The sequence below is a fragment of the Ruditapes philippinarum genome, unplaced genomic scaffold (assembly GCF_026571515.1).
Source record: "Ruditapes philippinarum isolate M1 unplaced genomic scaffold, ASM2657151v2 ctg7376_1_1_1_1, whole genome shotgun sequence".
Lineage (NCBI taxonomy): Eukaryota > Metazoa > Mollusca > Bivalvia > Venerida > Veneridae > Ruditapes > Ruditapes philippinarum.
Genome location: NW_026860479.1, coordinates 11,817 through 34,831, shown reverse-complemented (window position 1 = coordinate 34,831; position 23,015 = coordinate 11,817). Strand labels below are relative to the sequence as shown.

The following is a 23,015-nucleotide window of genomic DNA, read 5'->3' as shown; positions in this document are numbered from 1 at the left end:
TAAGGTAGAATGCGCATAGCCGAAAGCCGAATGCAGCAGGCATAATACAACGCGACATCTGGTGTAATAATATGTGACATCCAAATTATGCTAACAGGTGGCGCTACAGTAATATTCTCGGTAAAGTCCGTATTGCGGTTCGTATTCAGTTTACCAAGTTACGTCCCTTTGTTTTAAAATTTCCATTTGCACTCATGTAGAAAATATACAAAACGATTTAACCATTTTTTATATTTATTAATGAAACTCTGTAGGTCAAATTATATTTCCAGCTGACAATGATCAAATCAATGGTTTTAGAATTTTTTTTTTTTTTCATCAACAAAATAATTATAAAATAGAACAGTTGTTCAACATTGTTCAAAGTGCTTGGGCCATAAAAAAACTTTTTATTAAAATATTTCATCCTCTTGAAAAGTTCTTAAATTTTGACATGGCTTATTTCCAATACCTGTGACCATCCACAACATTTTTTATGTGTTTTTATTAATTAGGACATTTTCTTGCCTATTTTCAAACAAATTTTGTACACACGTTAGATTTTTTAAATTCAACTTGTCAAAAAAATGTCTTTTTTCACTAAGTTGAAATTATTCACTAAGATGCTTTATGAATACGGCCCAGGTTCTTGTTCACAGTTTCAGCTTAAAACTGAAGGAACTGCTGCCAAAATCAGCTGATTCTGAGAAAAAAAAGGCAAAACTGTCTAGTCTGTCAATCTGTGAGAGTTTAGCTTTAGGACGAATTATTTCATAATATTAATTGATGAGTACATTAAAACAAAATGTACAAAAATGTCCCAAGAAATGGTTATAAAATCAAATGAATTGTTTGTCATAGAAGGTATTAATAAACAATTTTTTATTACATTCTCAGTGGTGTTTGTATTGCAAATACTATTGCCTTAAGGTATAATACTTTTTTGTCTTAAATGAGTAAGATCTGCTATACATTTCCAATATCATGAACGCTATAATTAAAGAGAACTACTAATAATGCATCTTCAGCCAAACATGCAATATTCATTTTATAACCATTTCTTAGGACCATTTTTGTACATTTTGTTTTTATGTACTCATCAATTATTATTATGAAATCATTCGTCCTAAAGCTACACCACGGTGCATATCTATATCGGTACCCTCTTTGCAAAATCTGCTCAAACGGTACCCTCTTTACACATGCACAGGTTATTCTCTGCTAACAACAAACCAGCGATGGATAACAATCCAGTAAAATTTCAATGTAATAAGGAAAGGGGGTTTGACAAGTACAAAAGATATATACCACGGAACACTAGAATGTTTTATTTATGTGCTGATTTGTCATGTGCCCGTTTTTCATGTACTGCAACTTCACAATAAGCTACAAAAAATCGACATGTCTTGCCTCGCCCATCACCTCGACATACTTTTCGGGCTGCAATGAACCGTGTGCTTGATTATATATGCATCATACATATTTAATATGTTCATTTGCATATCATCCTCGGACAAATTGCAGTTTATTGTCAAAAATAAATGTAAAATTCATAAAAACACCCTACTTTCGGTTTTGCAGCGTACCCTCATGGCACAACATATGCTTTTATTTGCGTTAATTGTTAAATAGGTATGTAATATTTCTTACTTTTATGTAAATATTACATACTTAACGATTAACGCAAATAAAATCATATGTCGTGCATTGTGGGTACGTATGTGTTAAAAAATGAGAGGGTACCTGTGATATAAAAATTCAAATGAAGAGAGATAGCCCGTACCGCTGCAAAAGAAAAAAAAAGGCAAAACTGTCTTAAGTCTGACAGACTAGACAGTTTTGACATTTTATTTTATTTTTTTTCTCAGAATCAGCTGATTTTGGCAGCAGTTCCTTCAGTTTTAAGCTGACACTGAGAACAAGAACCTGGGCCGTATTCATAAAGCATCTTAGTGAATAATTTCAACTTAGTGAAAAAAAGACATTTTTTTGACAGGTTGAATTAACATAACATAAAATTAAGCAAGTCGCACACAGCAGAAAGCATAATGTGCATGTAAGAAAACAACATGTAAAAGTCAGAATGCATAATGTACAAGTTAGAAAGCACGATGTACAAGTTAGAAAGCACGATGTAACGTAAGAAAGCAAGATGTAATTTTGGCATAAATAACCCTCCATACATGTGCAAATTTATGCAAATGACTATTTTTACAAACGCGAATCTATGAAGCACTATGAAAAATAGAAGGCGACTATGAACAGAATTCAATATAGTATAGACTTTTGTTCTTCTATGAAAATTAACGCACAGAATATTTAAGAAATACAGCGTTTTCATTGGATGACAAATAAAGTTGGACACTAAGATCAATTTTTGAAAAAAAAAAATCACTTGTCATTAAAGAATTTAAACTGACTTCAGCCACTTCTGAATTTTACCTTAAATTTGAAATTTCATCATAAACACATACAATACAATAAACTACTTACTACTTCTTGTACATGTATATCTAGCCTGGGATTCAGGCGTTGATATTTTTTTATTTATTCATAACTTACGCGCTATTTCATACTAGATCGTCATAGATAGCACAACATCTCTGGTTTTGATAGTATCAACGCCTGGGGAAACCTGCGGGGTTTCCCATGTAATTATCGACTAATGATAATCCTATTAATAGACCGATTAGCACGTGACCAACAAATAACATGACTAAATCGAAATCGAGGCGAAGATGATAAATGTTGAAAATTTGACGCCATTTACCATTATAAATTGAGTCCAGCACAAATATCTGATGCTCACGCACTTTATCTACTTTAAGTAATCACACCTGTTGATCAGATTCACTTATCATGCAATAAACTTTGTCAACGAGTGTTAGTTTTTAATCGGAAATGGTGTTTTGAAAGCGAGGCTCCGTAACTGTTCGTTGAGCTTCGGGTCACTTCGTGGAAATTCCGTTTCTATTTTTAGAAACTAGTTTGTTGTTGCATGAGTTATCGTTCTTTAATAACACCCGTAATTTTCGGGGTGTATACTAGGTGGCGCTTCGATCGAAAATTGTATTTCCCCAGGCTGTCGATTTGCCGAACAGAAGCACATAAAAAATCGACAGACTGGAACCCAGGCTAATGTATATCCAATTCTCTTTTTATATCAATTTCATGCAGTATTACCCAATCATTTTCGTCAATCTGAAAATAAAAAAAAAATATTATTGAATTTACCAAAAATACAAAGTTATTTCATTCATTTTTCTCATTTGACCTAAAAATACAAAATTATTTCATTCTTTTTTCTTATTTGGCCTAAAATTACAAAGTTATTTCATTCATTTTTATTTGTTTGGGTCGTCAGACCAAACGAATAATGGTAGCGAAATTTCAGAGTCTAATGCTGTTAATTGCAAATGCCGAAAGTAGTCCACTTTTTTGAAGCGGTTTTATATGTACACTAACGCCGAAAAATTCAGGGGAAATCACTGCGTAAAGATGGTCAAAGACAGGCGTATTACTTTTCAAGCAAAATAATTCCCGAATGGTCGAAGATTTCTAATATTGTTTTATTGTATTTTCTGATCGAAAATAAGTAAATACAAAGCGGACATTCAATCTCTGACACAGAAGTTTCACGAAAAACCTAACAACAAGTAGTTCTCAAAACAGCTTAAAACTAGCGATTTAAAAGAAACAAATATTTTTATTTTGTTACAAGTATCCAACAAATACAACGCATTCAAAGTTTAAAAATAGCGTTGGCTTATAGAATTGTCAATAAATGCACAATCACATATTACGCGGATGAATATGATTTAATCAATGAAAATACTATTTTTAGCGATGTCGATTACCGAATACTACACAAACGGAGTAGTGGAATATATAGATTCTACATGTCGGACTGTTTGGGCGAGAAGGTTTTCGCTAAATTATTTACTTCAATTTTAAACAACAGGTTTATCCAGAACAAAATACCTCGTAATTAATAAGGATTACAAACCGAAATGCAATGGAAGTTCTAAATTTAGAATGACTTGATGTTATTCAGACGGTTTGTATAACTTCTCCGTGGTGCAGGGGTAACGCGCTCGCTTAGTGAGTGAGAGGTCTGGAGTTCAAATCCCAGTCGAGGAAACTTTTTTTTTAAATTCTTTTTTAAGAGTCTTTGTTAAGGAAGTAGTCATGATATGCAAGGATAAAGTGTGGCTGTCGTAAAAAAATGAACATAAATGATTTTTTGATGCAACTCTAGTTATGCAAAATTCCGTATGTATCAAACTCTGGTGCCTTGCGAGATGAATTATAGTACATAAAAATAAACTTATACAGGAAAATACATACAGATTTACAGTACGATTTAGATTGCAAAGATCAGAAAATACAACAGAACTTTCAGCCCTTTGATTCTTTATAAATATACATGCTTATAGTAAGCTCCAGGATTATTTACATCTGTGTTAAACAACAGTTAAAGTCGTTACAAGCACTAATTTAGAATAATATGGTTTTCTTCAGGCCGTTCACATATAAATTCACCGTTGCTGAGGGGTTTTCGCGCTCGCTTAGGAAGCGAGAGGTCTGGAGTCCAAACCCCAGTAAAGGCAACTCATTTTTTTTCAAATTGTTTAAGTCAAATAAACATTGGATTGAATATCAGTGTTGCAATAAGTCTTATAGCCAATTTACTACATTTAAAACGCTGGAAAGCATTGGTGGCACCATACATATAATCTCACAACCTGTACCTTTCTTACATTCTGAGACCCAAACAAATTCAGCGCCTTCTGTGCTTTGATTTTTATTTGCTTCTAAGGAGAATATTTAGCCACATCAACTATGGTGAACAGTTCATTATTTCTTATAAAACTATCTAACCAATATATACGGTACAGTACATGTAATTAATTTGATAAATACGTGTTTTAAATTATTTTTGTGGTTGAAAATTGTTTGACACCAAATTTAATACTAGAAAAACATTTTTTACGTTGACATAAAATTATCTCAAAGGAACGATACTCTTACCAGTGATATCATTAAATTAGTTCATAGTTTAAATATTTTCACCACGAACTTATCTAAAGCTATGGTCAAGCCGTACGTAGTTAAAACAGGTCTGCGACGACAAATGTACGACAGACACAAAATCTTACGAGAAATATGTTTTTTTTTTAAATTTTATTTATTTTATTTGTTTATTTATTTATTTATTTTGGTGGCTGGTATTTTCAACAAGTCAAAACTCGGGGACTAATTAAAGGTGAATTATGTGATACGTACAAAGCGTTTAATCTTCACTGGATGACTTCATTCAGTGAATAACATCTATTTCTATTGCTGCTTTTTCTTTTTTCCCTTTTTTAGACTTAGATGAACAAACGTCATCATCAAAGTGAGGTTGAATCTGCTTTTAAAACTTTATTTTTATCATTTAAGAAAATTTATTCTACAGAATAAATTTGATTATCTGTCAGATTGTGGGTCTCCTCCTAATATGACCAATAGAACATTGAACTTTACATTCTAGAACAATCTAATTTTCTAAACGTGTGTGTGCGTGTGTGTGTGCTCCGGTTTACCTGGCCTGGCGAGGTCAGTGTATCAATTTTACCAATGCAAAGGGAGGTTTCCCCCAAATATGACCAATGGGAAATTTGTATTTATTAGAACAACGTTTGGGTCAATTGCTACCGTCTCTTGTGACTATGGATATACTGCAACTAACAAAACAATAAAAAGCCTTAAAACTGGCATTTGGGAAACACCAACAACATGCACCAGTAAAGGTATTGAATTCTTTGAATAAATAACGTCGCTATTTGTTTTCCATAAGACGTACCGTTTTTGTTTGGGCCTCCGTGACTGAGTTGTTAAAGTCTCGCCCATCACTGCCGTTGGTTCGATTTCCGCCAGGGACTTTGAATTCTTTCATTGAGGAAACTATCCAGGTAGTGTACGGAAAGTCGGTGATTCTACCCAGATGTCTGCTCGGGCATTTTGTAATGCAATGTCAGTTTATAATAATAGAGTGGCAGAATTTTTCAAATTTAGGCCTTCACATTGGATGAGTAGGGCAAAGAGTAACTAAATAATGTTGTTTCTTTTTTGCAAAAATAATTAGAATCTATTTATAAAAAATATCTAAGTAAATATTAAGCAATAAAGTTATACTCTTATAGGAAAAGAAATCACGGCTTAAACAGCTATAATCTATATCCTTCTAGGCTCTTATTGAACTGCTTATCTCATTAGCCTCTGCCTATTACTTAGTGTAAAAATCTTTATTTTTTTTTTAATCAATCCTAATATAACTTAAATTGTACCGTCTTTAAAGAATGAGAGCGGCCTTTCATGATAATATTATTATTAGTATTATTATATTTCGTTTGTTCTGAATCTTTTGCATTTCAATTTATCGAATTGCAATATGTATCTTTATCTATAATGGAAGAAAAGGAAAAAAATATATGAAAATGTTTTGCGATTGGCCAGTTTGAACCTACGACCTCTGCAATACACTTAGCTACTGTCTTCATTTGAAAATCTGACTGCGTCGAGATATAAAATTAAACTACTAGTATAAAATTAACGTTTGGATTCATTCCGTAAAATAGACGTGTTTTACCTATGTTCGATCGAATTTTCAAATGCTCGCTATAATGTATGCAGAAATAAGGTCAATAAAATCAGACACAAAATAAAAATTTGTGTAAAGTATTAAATATTAATTACATGTAACGTTACAATGAACTTTCATTTGATATTAACACTCATTTGACTGATAAGTGTTTTGTTTGAATACTTTAAATATAAAGACGTAATTCTAAAACAATTTGAAACGGAGCAACAAAATGTATACATTTATGTCATTTGCAATTATTTGTATTTTTGTAGGTTGGTAAAACACTTTGTGAAAAAAACAGAACATATTTTATTCAACAATGTTAACTTCAGAGGGTGGCTAATAATCTTAGTAATTTCAAGGGTCAAAGTCAAACTTAATGACTAATAATAAGTATAGTAAATAGTAAGAATAATTTTACAGTCAGCTTCTTGTGGTGAATGAAATAAAATTGTGTTCCTATTGTTTTCAAGTTACGGTACTCAAAATTCAATGTCATAATGATTTTGTGGTTAAATCCTATTTTCGTTCATCTTTATTTTATTTCAAAATTGTTTGGGATGAATATGATTATTTTTTAAACTGTGGGTCTCCCCCAATTGTGACCAATGAAGATTTGAAGTTTACAACAACATCTTTTTGATCAACGGCCTCTTTTATTTGTGATAAAGGATACGTAACAGACCATTATTTTCTGGTATATGAAAGTTTGTATTTGGGAACGAAATTCAATTATTATTGAATTATTTTTTTTAGATTAATTCTATGTAGGCTAGACCAATAACTTGATTGTAAATTTTAAGATCATTCGCTCACTCCGTTTTTCTAGAATAATTATTTGACTTTGAAAAATTACCCAAACTTTAAAAGCGTTCGAATGCTTTTCTCTCAAATCAGGCTAATAATTCAAATTTTATGTTTTTAGGCTTTTGGACCTGAGTGAAGTTTTTTTAAGAGATTTCACTATAAAATACACTAATATATTGCCAACATTGAAAAATCCTTGACCAGACTGACTGTATATACTGTAGACAAAGGCTAATCACTTTCATAGGGTAAAGTCAGATATACAAATTAGCTCAGAGTCACACTGTTTTACACTGTAGAAACAGTATTTTCCTATTATTTGTATTCGACATACTTCCTTAAAACTTTCTTTCTTACTCTCTTTCTAAAGCATTACCAAACTAAATTTTAAAGTGCGATATGTTTTGACGTCTGTTCTCATTTGTACTACACTATATGGGGTTGTCAAACAAATTATTTTAAGTTTACAAATCATTTCATTTTTACTTGTTATCCAATTTATTTTGCTTCGACCAGACATTTCAATCTTTGTCGCAACAGACAAACATTTCAGAATTTCAGACATGGCATTTCTTTGTGAATTTTATGCATTAGGTTCTACTTTTTCACAAAAATGTTCAACTTTATTATTATAAAACAACGAGCACATATTAAGAACATGGAGAAAAATTGATCAGTGCTTCGGAAGAGAACGATTTTCAATGCTGATTGACTGTTCACATCATTTGGCGGCGTCTTTGATGTGCAGCATCAACATTTAACTTGTAGAAACATATTTTTATCCCGATAATTGAAACCAAAATATGTTTTCTTCATGCGGCAAAAGTTAAATCAGTTGCCATAAGAACAGATCATATTTTATTACACATTAACTGAATAGTTTTCAGTGTTTAACAAAGTACATTACACGAGTATATTAAGATATTTTAATGATTTGTTTGTTTAGTTCTTACGCCGATTTCTAGACATTTCCTGGATAAATTACCAGTATTTCAGTTGTTCTCCGCAAGTGACCGACTACTAATCTCACATGATTTCTGAATCAGAGATCGGAGACAAATGATTCAATTGGAGAAAATTTGCCAGAAATGAAAATACATTAATAGGAATATGAAAGTACAATATAATGAATATATTAAAGAATGAACTGTTTTTCTTAATAACGTCATGAGCAAATACAAATGCAATGTTCTTCAAGTGGCTGGACAAGTGCAAAAAAATTGAAACATTCAAGCTGCATGTTTCCAGATGAGCCAAAATATTTCATGCATATCAAACTGAAAAAAAATGTACTAAGATTTTAAGAAAGGTTTAAAGATTCAAGGTTCAAGTAATTATTTACATGTGTGGGATTTTTTTACTGATTTGGCAGTATTTATCACCTTACTTCGACTCCTTGACTAACGCAGCAACGGTAATATTTGCATATTCTGACCTAATTTTTGTAAATGTGTATTGTAAGTACCATTTGCAATGAGCCAATTACTGTTTTGCACAATGCACAATATTTCACTTTTAAATACATTTTCCAACTTTAATGAAAGTAAAAATGAAACTTGATACATGCTGCTTTAAAACAATTAATGTAATTTTTTTTAATAAATACATTACAGAACGATTTGAATTTTAGCTTGCCACATTTATTGAATTAGATTTCTCATCTTTAAAACCTCTAAAAATATTACTCTTCATAAGTAGTTTATGATAGCATAACAAATAAAAAAAACAACAACAACAAAAAAACAATGATATCTCACAAATTTTAGGAAACAATTACATGTACAGTTTACTTAATTAAGATAGCCCTTCAAATATAAAGGCCAATTTTTGATAACCCAACATTGATAAAATGAAATGAAGTTACCTACAAATGAAGACCGTTTGTAGACCATTTCCTGTCTCTCATATCGGAGGATTTAGTTCACAGGTTTAACTGTCTAGTCTATATAATCAAAATAGGCCTCAGACCTTTCAATTATTTCAAGCGAAACCTTATTCAAAAAGGAGTTCTTTTCAGAAGCGCTATTTGAAAACTTGGAGGCTACCTATTTATGACATGTTGGGCTATTGGTGATGATCAAAGAAACATCTCTGTCAGATAGGCGTTAGTTCGCCAAGCGATTTCTTCTGTATATAAACCCGATGTATATATACATAAAAACAACTTATTCCAGAGACCACTTTAAGTTCTCATTTGTCCAATTTCGTTGTAAAAAGTTTTTGGTGCAAAAAACCAAATTTAACGAGAGCTACATGCAGTATATAAGACGAGTTCTTCAGTGGCTACAATTTGTTTCAGTGTTGTACCCGATAGGTAACAGGGTAAACGGAAATGAACAAATGTTGCCCGTGCATTAAACATCTTATAAAAGATCTTTGAAATTTCAAAAGTTAAAATTAGACAAAGCCGGCCGGCCAGTTGTGAATTATACTCAAATATTACGTGACAGTTATTTCTAAATAACGGCACTCTTTGGTTATACCTTTATCCACCACAAATGCAGATCAAAATCGATTAACATATGCAGGAGCACCCCTTCCAGTTTTCTCACAGCAAAACTTTGAATGACTCCCATTTTCCGTTATCGGTTCAATTTTGTTAATTTATAAAACAACTTCAAAAGCACTTAAGATTTATATCAATGAGTCTTGACCCAACAGCCGATGGATCTATAAGCATATATTAATGTCGTTATTATGAAAATAATACATTGCTGAATCTTAAAATCGTAATATTCATTTGAATACAAACTGACTGTTGAAGTCTTACATAAGTTTTTTATATTTATATTATTTAGACCCGTTTACTGTGGACATAGAATAAATACCCTTTTACATCGATCAGCATGACAAAATGGCGTCACATTCGGCTGATTTGAAAAAAAGATATCGCTGCGCTATTCTCAAACTGTTGCTTTTGTCACAGAGCAGGTGAAAGCCTTGGTTAGGAGAATCAAATGAAAGGTTTAGACGATTCATCCAAAACTATATCTATCATGAAAGAATGGACACATTCAATGAACTTTGGGTTCAATTTCTGTTAAACACTACCAGTTCTTTGATTTCGAATTTCTTTTCGCTTTCGTATGATGATTATTTTCACAGGGAAGCAGAACACATACGTGACTATCACAATTTTATGGCCGATTCAGATTCAAAGTTAAATAATAAAAAATAACAAGAGTTTAAAGATTATAATTTATCAGTACAAGCAAATATAAACAAAGAAAGATAAACAAAACACACATATCTGTACAGCTGCATCTTAGTGTTGTCATCAAATACTTTTGCCTCTTTCAGTACGTTGTCATTTGTTGACGCAATATAAACACTTAATTTAATACATTTACCAATCATAAAGTCAAAGACTTTGTTAAGATTTAAGAAATAAAGAAAAGATTCAAACATCTGCAATATAATGCTTCATCATTGAAATCGCCCCTGAACTTTCATATCGTAAGATATATTTGATAAATGTATGTATATAAGTGAGTCGGGTGTAATAACTTGATACATTGTAACTTACAAAACATAATGATAATGAAATAAAATACTTTATTAGCTTGATTTACTACGAGGTTTCTTCAAATAGCTTTGCTTAGTCAATATTAATACTTGGTCATTATAGATTTCGTGCAAAATTAACGAACAATTTCATAGCTTGAGTTATTAATGAATTTGCTTACATGTATATGCATATGTTTTCATGCTGTCAAAACAAAAGGCAATAAGCACGTGAAACTAAATGCTACTGAAGTACAAACAAAAATCATTTTATGCAAAATTTCCGAATTTCAATTTCAGTTTTGCCATTATGATATTTAAAAATAGAATGAAGTTTATTTTTAAACGGCACCCTCACTTAAATATATAATTTACTGTTCTTCGAGTTCCACTGTTTAGATCATGACGGCCAAATGTCACAAGTAAAGGGCAATACTTATATCAATGGCGTCGATAAAGATGCAGTGTTGGTACGTGTATATTTTTAACTTGCAGATCAAAACACAGAGAGTTTCCTGAAACAGTGGGGAATAAACCCACCATTCCCTATCATGTAAAATAAATTTCTCTAAAGAATTTTGTATACTTGATTAAATTAGTTTTAAATTGTCTCTGTCTACAGTGACTACTATACTTAGTCTTGCATGCTGTGCATCGTATCTATAGAGAGATTAGATGTGATAAACAAAGTAAGAATGAAAATGATTGTGTCTGAAAGGAGTGCACTCAAACATATAAATATAATATGTTGTCAGCAGTTTACACTATATCTGTGTCTTGTTAGCCGGTCAAATTCGAGGAATTAATTACGAAAGAGAGAAAAGTCCATTGCGTAGATGAGACCTATAAGTAAAGCTGCAAGGCTGGAGACGCGAGCTGAGGCTCCATTTTCACAAGCAGTTGAAACTGTTACATCAAAAGTGGCTGAATCAGTTAAAGAGCCATCCGAGACTTGAACATCAAGAGTATAACTTGGTTTTGCACATCTATTAAGCATCTTTGCTACTGTAAGGTATGTTGTTCCCAGGAATGATGTTTCAACGCTGAAATCAGTGTCTGTGTTTCCACCTGTAAAATAAAACAGATCAAATACACATATTTTTAAAGAAGAATCTGTTTATACTTTTCTTTTTTTTCATTTTTTTTTCAGATAACAAGCAATAATATATGTATTTCACAAAGTTTATCAAATTCACACAAAATTTGAAATAGATAATTATTAATTATTTCCAGAGTGGTTTTTAAAATAATAGTCCAAAAAGCATAGCGTTATAACTTTAAATGCGAAAAGTTTTACTTCCAATAACATTTTATTGTTGCTAGCAGCTTTTTTTTACTGTTATTTGGAATAAGTTACTATAAATGTTTCATCTTCCCGTTTAAACTTATTGAAATACAAAAATAATTACTTTGTATGCTGTACGTCAAAGGGTCGTCGTCTTCTGGATCGGTTGCTGTAAAAGAAGTCACTGTCGTACCTGTAACAAATAAATACATTATTATCATTATTGGTCGTACAAGAATGGCAACCCTTTCTTCTATACATTTTAAAGTAAATTAACAAATTCACTGTTTTCTCACAAAAATCATACCACAAAAAATGTGAACAATATGTTTTTACATAACTAAGAAGTTAGAACTCAAAATAGTGAAAAATAAAAGAATAATCTTATTTTAGAGTAAGTTATAGTAAATATTCATTAAAGGCACATTATGCCTCAGAAATCAATATTTTCTATTCTTTAGACAGGTCAACATGTGTTTAATCATGTTTGAATAATGGATTTGACAAAAGCAGCGCTAAATGTGAGTTATGTGTAATAAAGGTAGCAAAATGTAAACAAAGTAGTATTTTGACTTCCATACAAAATACTTATTCACTATAATTATACCGATTGCCAACAAAGCTATAGAACTTTGCAAAATATAGTCCATGTATATATGGCAAATGAGTAAAAACTGTGAAAACTGTACCAAGTATCCGAAAATGAAAAGGGAAATAAATTGGAAGCATTTCTGAGGCATAATGGGCCTTTAAAGGAAACATATTTAACTGGTGTATTCTATAGCCTTTTTATAAGAAAAACGTTGCAAATACCGTACATTACGAAAAAAGAGGCGAATTTATATGATATTTGTTCGTTTTGCTCAGTAATTTGCCTTTCAATCCATAGCAAGGGAACCAAAATTTCAGACTTCTCTCAAGTTTAAACAGTGTGTTATGACTTATATCGGACATAATTTTGAGGTCATTATACTTTTTTCTTTAAAGTACGTAGGGCGTTGATGGAATTTCAAAACTGACCCCGAGGCGAGAAAGATATGATATTCATTTGATATGATTTTTGGACCGCTAAAATGATGCTGATTCGATGAGATTTATGATGATTAATAATGATTTCTTTTGGAACATCACGTGGTGCAAACGATGAGAGTTCATTAATTATAATTCATAAGGTATGAAATCAATTTAATTATCTCATTGAAAACATAGGATTTTCAAATGACTCATGTCTTAAGCTAATTTAACATAATGTAGAAAGACCAATATATAAAACCTGTATGAAACACTCGGCTAAAGTAAAATGCTAAATTCACTTGATATGATTTACTTACCTACTGCAGAACCATCTTTCGCACATACGGAGTATCTTGCAGCTGAGAACGAAGGAGCTTCATTTTCATCTTGGACTAAAACTGACAGTGTAGCTGTTGCTGTTGATGGCAAGCTATCAACAACTCTAGAAAAAATAAGAACTAAGTATGATTCCAAACTTAACTCATTTATAATAACAAAAAATAAATACAATGTGTACATTTAAGTGATTTTTGTGGATATGTGGGTTTATATACATGATATTGGACATTTTTGCTAAATACTATTTTGATAAGATTTCTAACTTGGTGCTCAGTTGTTCTTGTTTTTTTTAAAATTTATTAGTGTTAATTGTTATAACTACTTTCTATGAGAATTCTATCGGCTTATTCGGTTGTTCAATATTTGCATATTTATATTTTCTTCTTGTAGCCCTCGATGCTTTGCCGTAAATAATTGAATGTTGTTAATGTAACAATTTGGCAGTCTGATTAAAAACCAGCTCCTTAATAACGCTACGCATTAGGATCTAACATCCACCCACAGATAGTCGCCTTCTCGCGATCTTTTAAACGAGCTATCCTTAATTTGAAAGCGATGCCGTTTCTAATTTTAGCCCTTGCGAAACCAATACTGTGTAGGTATTTTTCACGATTTTGAGAACAAACATGGCGATGTCCATATAGCCGGCAGGTAAATTGGCAAAAACAATCTTGCCAATTAAAAATTGACACTATTATTTCAAGTTAATTTGTTAAAAATTACTTCAAACCACTTTTTTCTAACAAAAATCAACAATTTGTCTAACTTCCTCGGATAACTGTATTTTGATACTTCTTCTTATGGCTATCTGCAAAACCGGTTTGATTGCATAGCTAAAAATGTTTTCTTGGGAAAAGGCGAAACATATTAGTGGTTATCAGATCTACATGAAAGAAATAAGTAAATCTGAACTTTAGTCAGATTGACAATTTGGCTACTTACTCTATAGTTAATACGTAAGTTTTTGTAGTCTCATAATCAATCGTAGGACTGTAGACTGAAAGTACCCCGGTTGTTGCTCCTAAAACAAAAGGAGTGTTTCGCGTTATCAAAGTAAACCGTGTAAGAGTTTGACCTGTTGTTACAGTTGCTGCAACAGTTATCACTCTGTGACCAGCAGCTACATTCTCATCCAAGTTTACACTTCCTACTCCATTAGCTGGAGTTGTAAAGGTAGGGACAGCATCTTAAAAAAAAAGAGAGCACAGTTCATAAGTGTTCGTAAGAGGCTAAATTCTACTTATGAGCCTCTAACTAGAAATTTATTTAAGAAAGTGGTTGTCTGGACAAGTATTAAAGATTTTATCTCCTTTAAGATTGAACTAATACCGTAAAAGAAAAGGAAGAAAATAACGCTATACTCCAAGGCGGTGAGTAAACTTATTTACTCATTCCCACATAAACTGAAAAATGAGCTTTCTTGTATATTAAAATTCTATTCTATTCCAAAATTATCAAAATCTCGACATCTTAAATATAAAATACATGTATTACCAGTACAGATGTCCTAGATTTTTCTCTATGAAAGGTTTTCCAGATAAAACCAGAAACTAAATTTCGCCATTTTCGAGACAATGGTCCTTAAATTTGTGCATATGATATGGCGATTTTATTTTGTCTCTTAGAATAATAAACTTTCCATCATCTATTCATATTAACATCTGCGAATGGAAATCAATCATTGAACTGACAAAAGTACATCTTGGAAATGCATCTCATTTGAAATCTCATTTTCAAAATGAATAACCTTACAAAATCCACAGATCCATACAATGGACGAGTAAGAAAATATGAAAATTACTGACGAATTCTTGATATTGCCTACTTATTTATTATCCAACTGTCAAATGTGAAATAATTTACGTCATCTCATATATTGACAATTTATCAAGGACTCGTAAATGATTTTTCAATTATCCCGTAAGTGACCAAGTCTCAGGATGTTATGGATTGACAGAAATAAATGTTAATACTTTTAATTATATATTCATAATGATACGTATACAGTATTTATTTATGAAATGGGGCAGATATTCTTTTGGCAAGATTTGGCCATAATAACAATATTTAAACAATTGAACTGAAAATAGTCAAAAAAATGAGTAAAAGATCGTACAAATGGTATCTGAAGTTCAACAAGATTGCTAGATTTGCATATAAATCCAATTTAGTGTAAACGATTACAATAGAACGAATCAAAACAAATAATTTTTCTCATAGAAATATCACTTTTATTGAGAAAATCACTGTTAACTTTTAATTTTTATTTTCGCTCTGGTCATTTACGGGACACATCAATCTTAATTATTACTATTATCTTATAATTGAACTGCAAAACACATATGGTATGTTTGTTTAAGTGTCTAGATAAAGTAAAATATTTTATATCAAGATGCATGAAAAGTCATATCCCATTTAAGTAAACATCTATGAAAATGTTATAAAGTTTTCAGAATGTATTTATTTAAGGACAAATACTAGCTAGGAAGTTCTCACCATATCTGCTCCAAAGAACCTTGTATCTTACAATGAATACAATATATACTCCAATATTATTGCGTTTACACCGATAAGCGTAAAATTAAAATTTGCTATTACTCGAAGGAATATTCCAAAATTAATTTAACCATTTACGGGACAGTTCAGTCAGATACGGGACAGTTCAGTCAGATACGGGACAGGTCTGTTTTCATGTTTGCTTCATTTTTGTGATTGCAATATAAGTTTAAATGTATTCGTATATGAAAGTTGGTATCCATTGAAATCTATAATAGTCAAAACGTCTAAATATCAATTAAAATATCAAAATTATGATTTTTAGAAGCTACCTGCAAGCGAAAGACACATTTCAGATGCATATTTTAAAAAAACATGGATACGTCTTTGTTTTTGTGGAAGAATATTATTCCAATAATACCAACGTCCATTAACAAGTTGAAATAATTTAACAAATCCAGCAGAATAAATCACAAGAGAAGGTGAAAGAGAGTGAGTCCCGTAAATGATAGGCTCGTAAATGTTGAACATTTCTGTTTGACAAAGGAATTTTATGAGAAATTGTTGAATGGTTTACATGAATGACAGAATTTAAGCAAGACAAATATCCACTCTAGATATCTCAAGTATTATAACATTGAAATTATTGAAAATATATTGTAAAACGCATGGTATTTAAGAGCCTCGTAAATGATTTTGTAAAAATTACGCTTGTAAAATCCAAATTAACGTGAAATTCTTAACAAAATGGTTGCACATACTTCTTAATTTCATATCTTATGTTAACTATATATACTACTGTAGACTTAATATTACCATTGTATAAACCATTAATACGTTACCATGTATGATTAACATTGTTTTGCAATTAAGGCTAGTAAATGATACCGACTTTGGAAACAAGCAATTCAAATTTGATTTTGAGAAAATTAATTCTAGCAATATCAAAAACAGTTTTATATGTCAAAATATGCAATAGAATAACGAAAATAAGCCGTGTTTACTGTTAACCACGATTATTTGTACGAAGATATGTTCAATGAGACATACTTTGATTTAGTTGAAGACATGCTGTTTTTCATACCCCTTCCTTGCAAAAGCGACTGTCACTAGCAAATCAAACCAATAAGCTAGTAAACTTGCGCTCAAATTAAATCATTGATGCAGTACCAATTGTTAAAACATTTTACAGGAATGTTCGGGTTTATATGTTTCCACCAATTTTCATAGAACATTGAAGACATGGAATGTGAGAATGTAGAAACAGAATAATTAACAATACGGGGATAAAGTACTGAGCAACACTTCACAGTGGATACCTCCTGTTATGAGTACACATTGAGTACATATTCTTTTAAAGAATTCTCCATTGGACTGTCACAAAAATTTCAACATAGCACAGACAACCATCATCGGCCTAAGTAGTATTCGATATCCAGGCCCAACTCTATTGAATTAATTTTTTCGCTAGTGACTGTAAGTGAATTGTAAAATATTATACTTAAGTCCAATTTTACGGAACATAAATCACATTTTAAGAAACAGATATTCACAGAAACAATATTTTTCGTTAGAATGAATTATGTATTTATATAGTAACCTAAAACAAGGATACATATTACAATCTCTAACCCTGGCAAAAATAAATAAACTATGCAAGTTTAAAGTTTGGGGTTCAGGGTTAAAAATACGAACTTACTTCGAAAATATTGTAACGAAATGCTGAAGGCCTTATTTGTTATTGGACCTGTCTTGATTGATAAATAACAATTGTTCATAAAGTAGCATTTACCTAACTTAATAAAAATGATGCAAACTAATAAAACAAGTACTAAGCTGGAATATATTTCTAAAATTAATTCTTACTATAAATGTTTTAGTTTAGGGTACATTGCAATTATGGGAAATACTTAAATACTTTAGCATATAGTTCAAAAGCCGAATATTCTACTACAACATGCAGTGAAATAAACCTTGTAAGTCTTATTCTTAAATAAAAATTTCGGCTAGGATTGTTTTTTTTTCTACAAATGTTTAGTAGAATGAAAATTAATTACAAACTAACCTTTTATTTATTTTGTACTTATATGCTTATAGCAGCGTTGTTTCTGTTTTTTCCTTAAAAAATAAATGTCTAATTAGTTATTCATCTTCGCCTTTTAATTTTTAAATGTTATTTTCTGTTTATAAAGAGAGTAACCTACCTCCAAATTTGAATAGACAAGCCACCAACATTAAAGTTGTAATAGACCAACGCATCATCTTTATTCCTCCTGTAAGATTTATTTGAACCGTGTTAATTCTTCAAGAATTGCTGGCAACCCTGGCTCATGTCTGGTGCGTTCATCTTTTATACCATTCCTCTGTTGTTGCCGGAGCTTGGTTTCCAAAATACATAGAAACGTGTGGGATATGCCTCACAATAATTAAACATGATAGTGCACGATTGAATAAAACGGTAATAAAAAATGTAGGCCCAATTTTATCGTTATTTTAGGAAAAAGAAAACAAATACTTTTTTGTAACAATGCCATTGGTTGAAAGCTACTGACCTCATTTAGAGAGGCGTGGATAATTTACTGAATGACTCGTCACATTGTATTGCAGTAAAATTTCATCAGTTTAACTGGTATCATGTATGCATGTTCGAATCGTTAAAAACGTGGACATGCTCCATAATTATACAGTATATGATTTGCGTGATTAAACTATTTTGTAAATACGGAGTGTTTAAAGTTTGAAAATAATATACCCTATCTCGCAAAATTGAAATATAGATTATGTTTTGGAGTTTCGTGCTCATAGTAAAATTGGTTACATTTATTAGGTTAGTTTAAGTTTTTTAATCCCACTGTCACATATTTCCATTTGCCGTATTTGTTAAGCGAAGTCTTTGTTGATATCTTCGACAAAATGGTTACAAATAAAAGATCGTCATCATTAACACACATGTACACTACAAGTAAAATGATAGTTATTATACAAACAAATCTACGACAGACACCATTGATTGTTATCGATGATAGAAGAGTTTTAGAATTATTAATTAAAAATTGTCGACATTTTCTTTCGTTTGTCGTTTTTGTGCATTAGTATCTGTGCATAATTTCTGTTAAAGTTAAAAATGCCTTATTATTTGACGGTATCCATGACATTTTAAGTTGATTATTTTTAAATCATCAATATATCCGCTTATATACAAGCCAAAATAAAAGGAATAAACAAAAGATTGATATATATTCATTAATTGTACTATTCTTTTATCATATCTTTTTTTTTTTTGGTTAACAGGATTACAAAGTGATCAAACTTTTTTTATAATTGTTTATCTTAACTAAATGTACATTTTATTTACACTTTCAACGATTTGAAAAAAAAGAAGTAAAAATAAGAAAACAAGAGGGCCAGGATGGCCCTGAGTCGCTTACCAGAAACAACTACTTTTCTTTATTGGAACTTATTTTTTTAAATGAATTAACTTGAAAGGCAAGTCCTGCTCTTTCGGTAAGTTCAGTTCAACTTTAACTTGCCCCTCAAGTAATTTACTTTCACAACACTGATTTTTATTTCTTCATAATAAACAATCTTTATTCACTACATAAATTGAAATATTTTGACATAATATTTTGCAAAGACCTATTTGTTAAAATATCTATGTTGCAAATGTGTACCTACGAGAGTATGTAGAATCAATGAAGATTTTTAAAGTTTTTTCTATTTTAGCTCTGTTGACCCCTAAAAGGGGCCAATTGAAATGGCATGAGCAAATTTAACTGTCACTAGGATGCTACAGACTAAATTTGAGGTAAATCTGCCCAGTAGTTTCAGAGAAGAAGATTATTGTTGACACATGACGCCGGAGTATCCGCCTTTGATATACTAATAGCTCACCCTGAACCTTCGGTTCCGGTGAGCTAAAAAAGTAAAAGATATGAAACAAGACATTTAGTTTTGTGCACACGTTTTGAAACTAACAGATGACGAAGAGATAAAAGCGGGTTTCTATAATTTCTCATACATATTTTTTCTTCAAAATTTCTTGTTTTTCTTCAAATTAGAAACCGTATTCCCTCTTTCAAAAACTATGCACCAGACCTCCAATTATTTCTGTACATATCAATAGTGAATTATACGATACTTGAAATCACATTTGATAATTCCTATACATCCAGTCGCTGGTTTTTAAATCCTTAACCTGATGACGACAACTGAATTTACCCATGCGACCCATGCAGATGTACCGGCTGATCGTGGTTTGCATTTTAGTCAGTACATATCTTAAATGATAAAATGTTTTGTCCAGACAGAAAAAAGTCCAATTAAAGATATTAGCGTGGTAAAGGTTAATTATATATAATACGTACTTGCTTTGGTTGTTGATATATTAAAGTGTTTACTTACCTAACTTTCAAATTGATAAGTTAACTGAAGTAGTCACAAGTAACCCGTCCACTCATCCTTACGTAGAAGTAAATCTTATTTGACACTACTTAGCAAAGATAATTTAATTTAGGTCTTCAAAGTCCTTGAAGTAGTATCTTTTATATTTTAAAGCAGACCGACTCCAGTTTTATTCTGTTACAAAATTTACATCAAAATTTTAAGTGTTTGTTTGGTAAAATGTGATCAGACGTTCACAACAAGATGTATCAGAATTTGCAAAAGTACATGTGTAATCCGTTGGTAACGAGGTAGATATATATATAAATCTGTAGATAATGTCACGTTTTGTTACATTATGTACAATGGTGAATATTTTTTTAGATTTTCTGTAAACATATTTAGTATCCAGATCGGTTGATGATGATCGCAGCCCTTGATGATGATAACACATTTGAAGTGTAAGAACTAGTGAAAATTGTCTAAATCTTTCTACTTTAACCTTTTTCATATGCCGATTCTAATCCTTGATCTATGCAAACATTAACGATATAAAACTGCAGGCTGTTTTTTAATTGACAAACTACCATCGTGTATGTTATATCACTAGGGAAGTGGAAATTTCGTCCATTTGCTTTTAACTACAAAACTCCATCTCCTTTTAAGTAAATACTTGTATTCTTTAACTGTTCATTTGTTAGTTAAAAATCACATTTTGGTAACACTATTCTGTAAAAATAATAATAGCGTGTCTTTTGGAACTGAATTAGTACATGATGATTGAAAAAGCTCAATTCAAAGTGGAAGCATGCCATCTTAGATAAAAGGTATATCATTTCCTTAAACAATGAGGTATGCCGAACATTTAGGTCGGTTGAAAACAACTGCGTTAAGCATTTCAAAACATATATTTTCTGTACTGTATACATTTATATCTTAGAAATGAATAAATAGAGAGAAAGTAATACAAATATCAAACGCAAAACACACATGCGTTGTCCTTTACAAATATAATACAAGTATGCATATATACACATTGTCAGCAATTGATAAGGACTAAAATGTATTTTTCAAATTTCATTTCCTCGACGTAGACCACCTTGTTCAGGAGACCATTTTTGTCTCCACTCCTTTCCATTCATCCACTCCTTTCCATTCGTATCACAAGAATGAGAATGCAGGTTGCAGTAATAGAATAAGGTTTTTTTCCAGTATAGGCAGCTCGAGGTATCCCAAGTGTAGTTGAAAAAGAATACCCAGAAGACAGTGTTCGACACTATATACGTTGTCCCGCGGACTCCAAATATTGGCAATTAGGAATTTCTAAAATTCCAAGTCAGATGTCCCGTTGGGACTTTAAATTTTTTTAATAAAAAATATACTAAACAATTAAAATTGATCATTAATCAACTTTAAAGTATTCATTTAAGAAGGTAATATCTTGCAAAAAAAATATTAAACATGATAAACTTACAAAAAGTAAACATAGTAAAAATGATTTGTTTTATATAGTTTTGTTTAATATTTGATGTTTACTATGGTGTAAGAATACTTACATTGTGAAAAAAATCGGCAATTCCATAATCAATAGTTACTAGATTTCGGACAAACAAATTCGGATGCGTGATTTTTAAAAAAAAAATATTTTTTTTAATTTATCGATTTAGTGATTAAATTTTAAATGCAAAAATAGTAATTTGTTTCTTGTCTTTCTTATCATGAAATTGATATCATTATGTAAAGGAATTATATAAGTTAGGAATTATGAGCAAAAATGTTTTTTTGCAGACTATAACTCTTGTCTTCTCTTGACTAGTTTACACTTATTCATGTAGACCTAATACAGCAATATTAACCTAATACAGCAATATTACAATATCAAATGAAAATTACTTACTGGAATATATAATGCATAACTACAGACAAAGGGAAGAAATAAATTATATCAATTGAAGTCAGTAATATTTAAGACATATTTTACAAGACCTATAAACACTTCGATTTTGTAATGCTGGAAGGTAACATAAAGGATACCCTTCCTTCATTACTTAATGAATGTTATTACATATGGGCTATGATCAACATCCCAAAAAGTAGAACGAAAGAAAAATAAAAATAGGTTGCATATCTATACTGATACACAAAGGTTATTGCTATATTCTTATAATTATTTAAAAAAAAGTCAGGGACTTCCAACTTAAGATTCAAAAACAGATGTCCCGTTGGTATTCCTGGCTGAAAAGTTAGTGTCAACCCCTGGAAGATATTGAATTAATTGATGTATTATCAATATTGGTGTGTCAATCCAAAAGTCTGCCTATTCCGTTTCATGTGGCTACCAAACCGTGTGATTCTCATTCCACCTCTTAATTAACAATTATTACACAACGCGTGTGATTATTACACCAGAATTCTTGTCTGCGTTATTCTAGCAAAGTGAATTGGTCTATAATAGAAGATCTGTAACACCATACATAAATGAGTATGTTGATAGTAATTATTCAGTATCAAATATGAAAACAAATCAGAATTCTATATAGATGTTGTTCATAAGTGTTGAATACATGATCCGATATGACAGAT

At 31.1% G+C, this 23,015-nt stretch overlaps 1 protein-coding gene across 1 annotated transcript; it reads right to left on the bottom strand.

Moving 5' to 3' along the window:
• Positions 1–11,644: 11,644 nt before the first annotated feature.
• On the bottom strand, positions 11,645–18,440 carry LOC132760252 (cadherin EGF LAG seven-pass G-type receptor 2-like). The gene is made up of 5 exons (XM_060752189.1): positions 18,257–18,440; positions 14,499–14,742; positions 13,535–13,659; positions 12,328–12,396; positions 11,645–11,986 (listed from the first exon to the last, which is right to left on the bottom strand). Exons 1-5 carry the CDS (start codon positions 18,312–18,314, stop codon positions 11,721–11,723), a joined length of 762 nt encoding a protein of 253 aa, XP_060608172.1. The 5' UTR covers positions 18,315–18,440; the 3' UTR covers positions 11,645–11,720.
• Between the last annotated feature and the right edge of the window lie 4,575 nt (positions 18,441–23,015).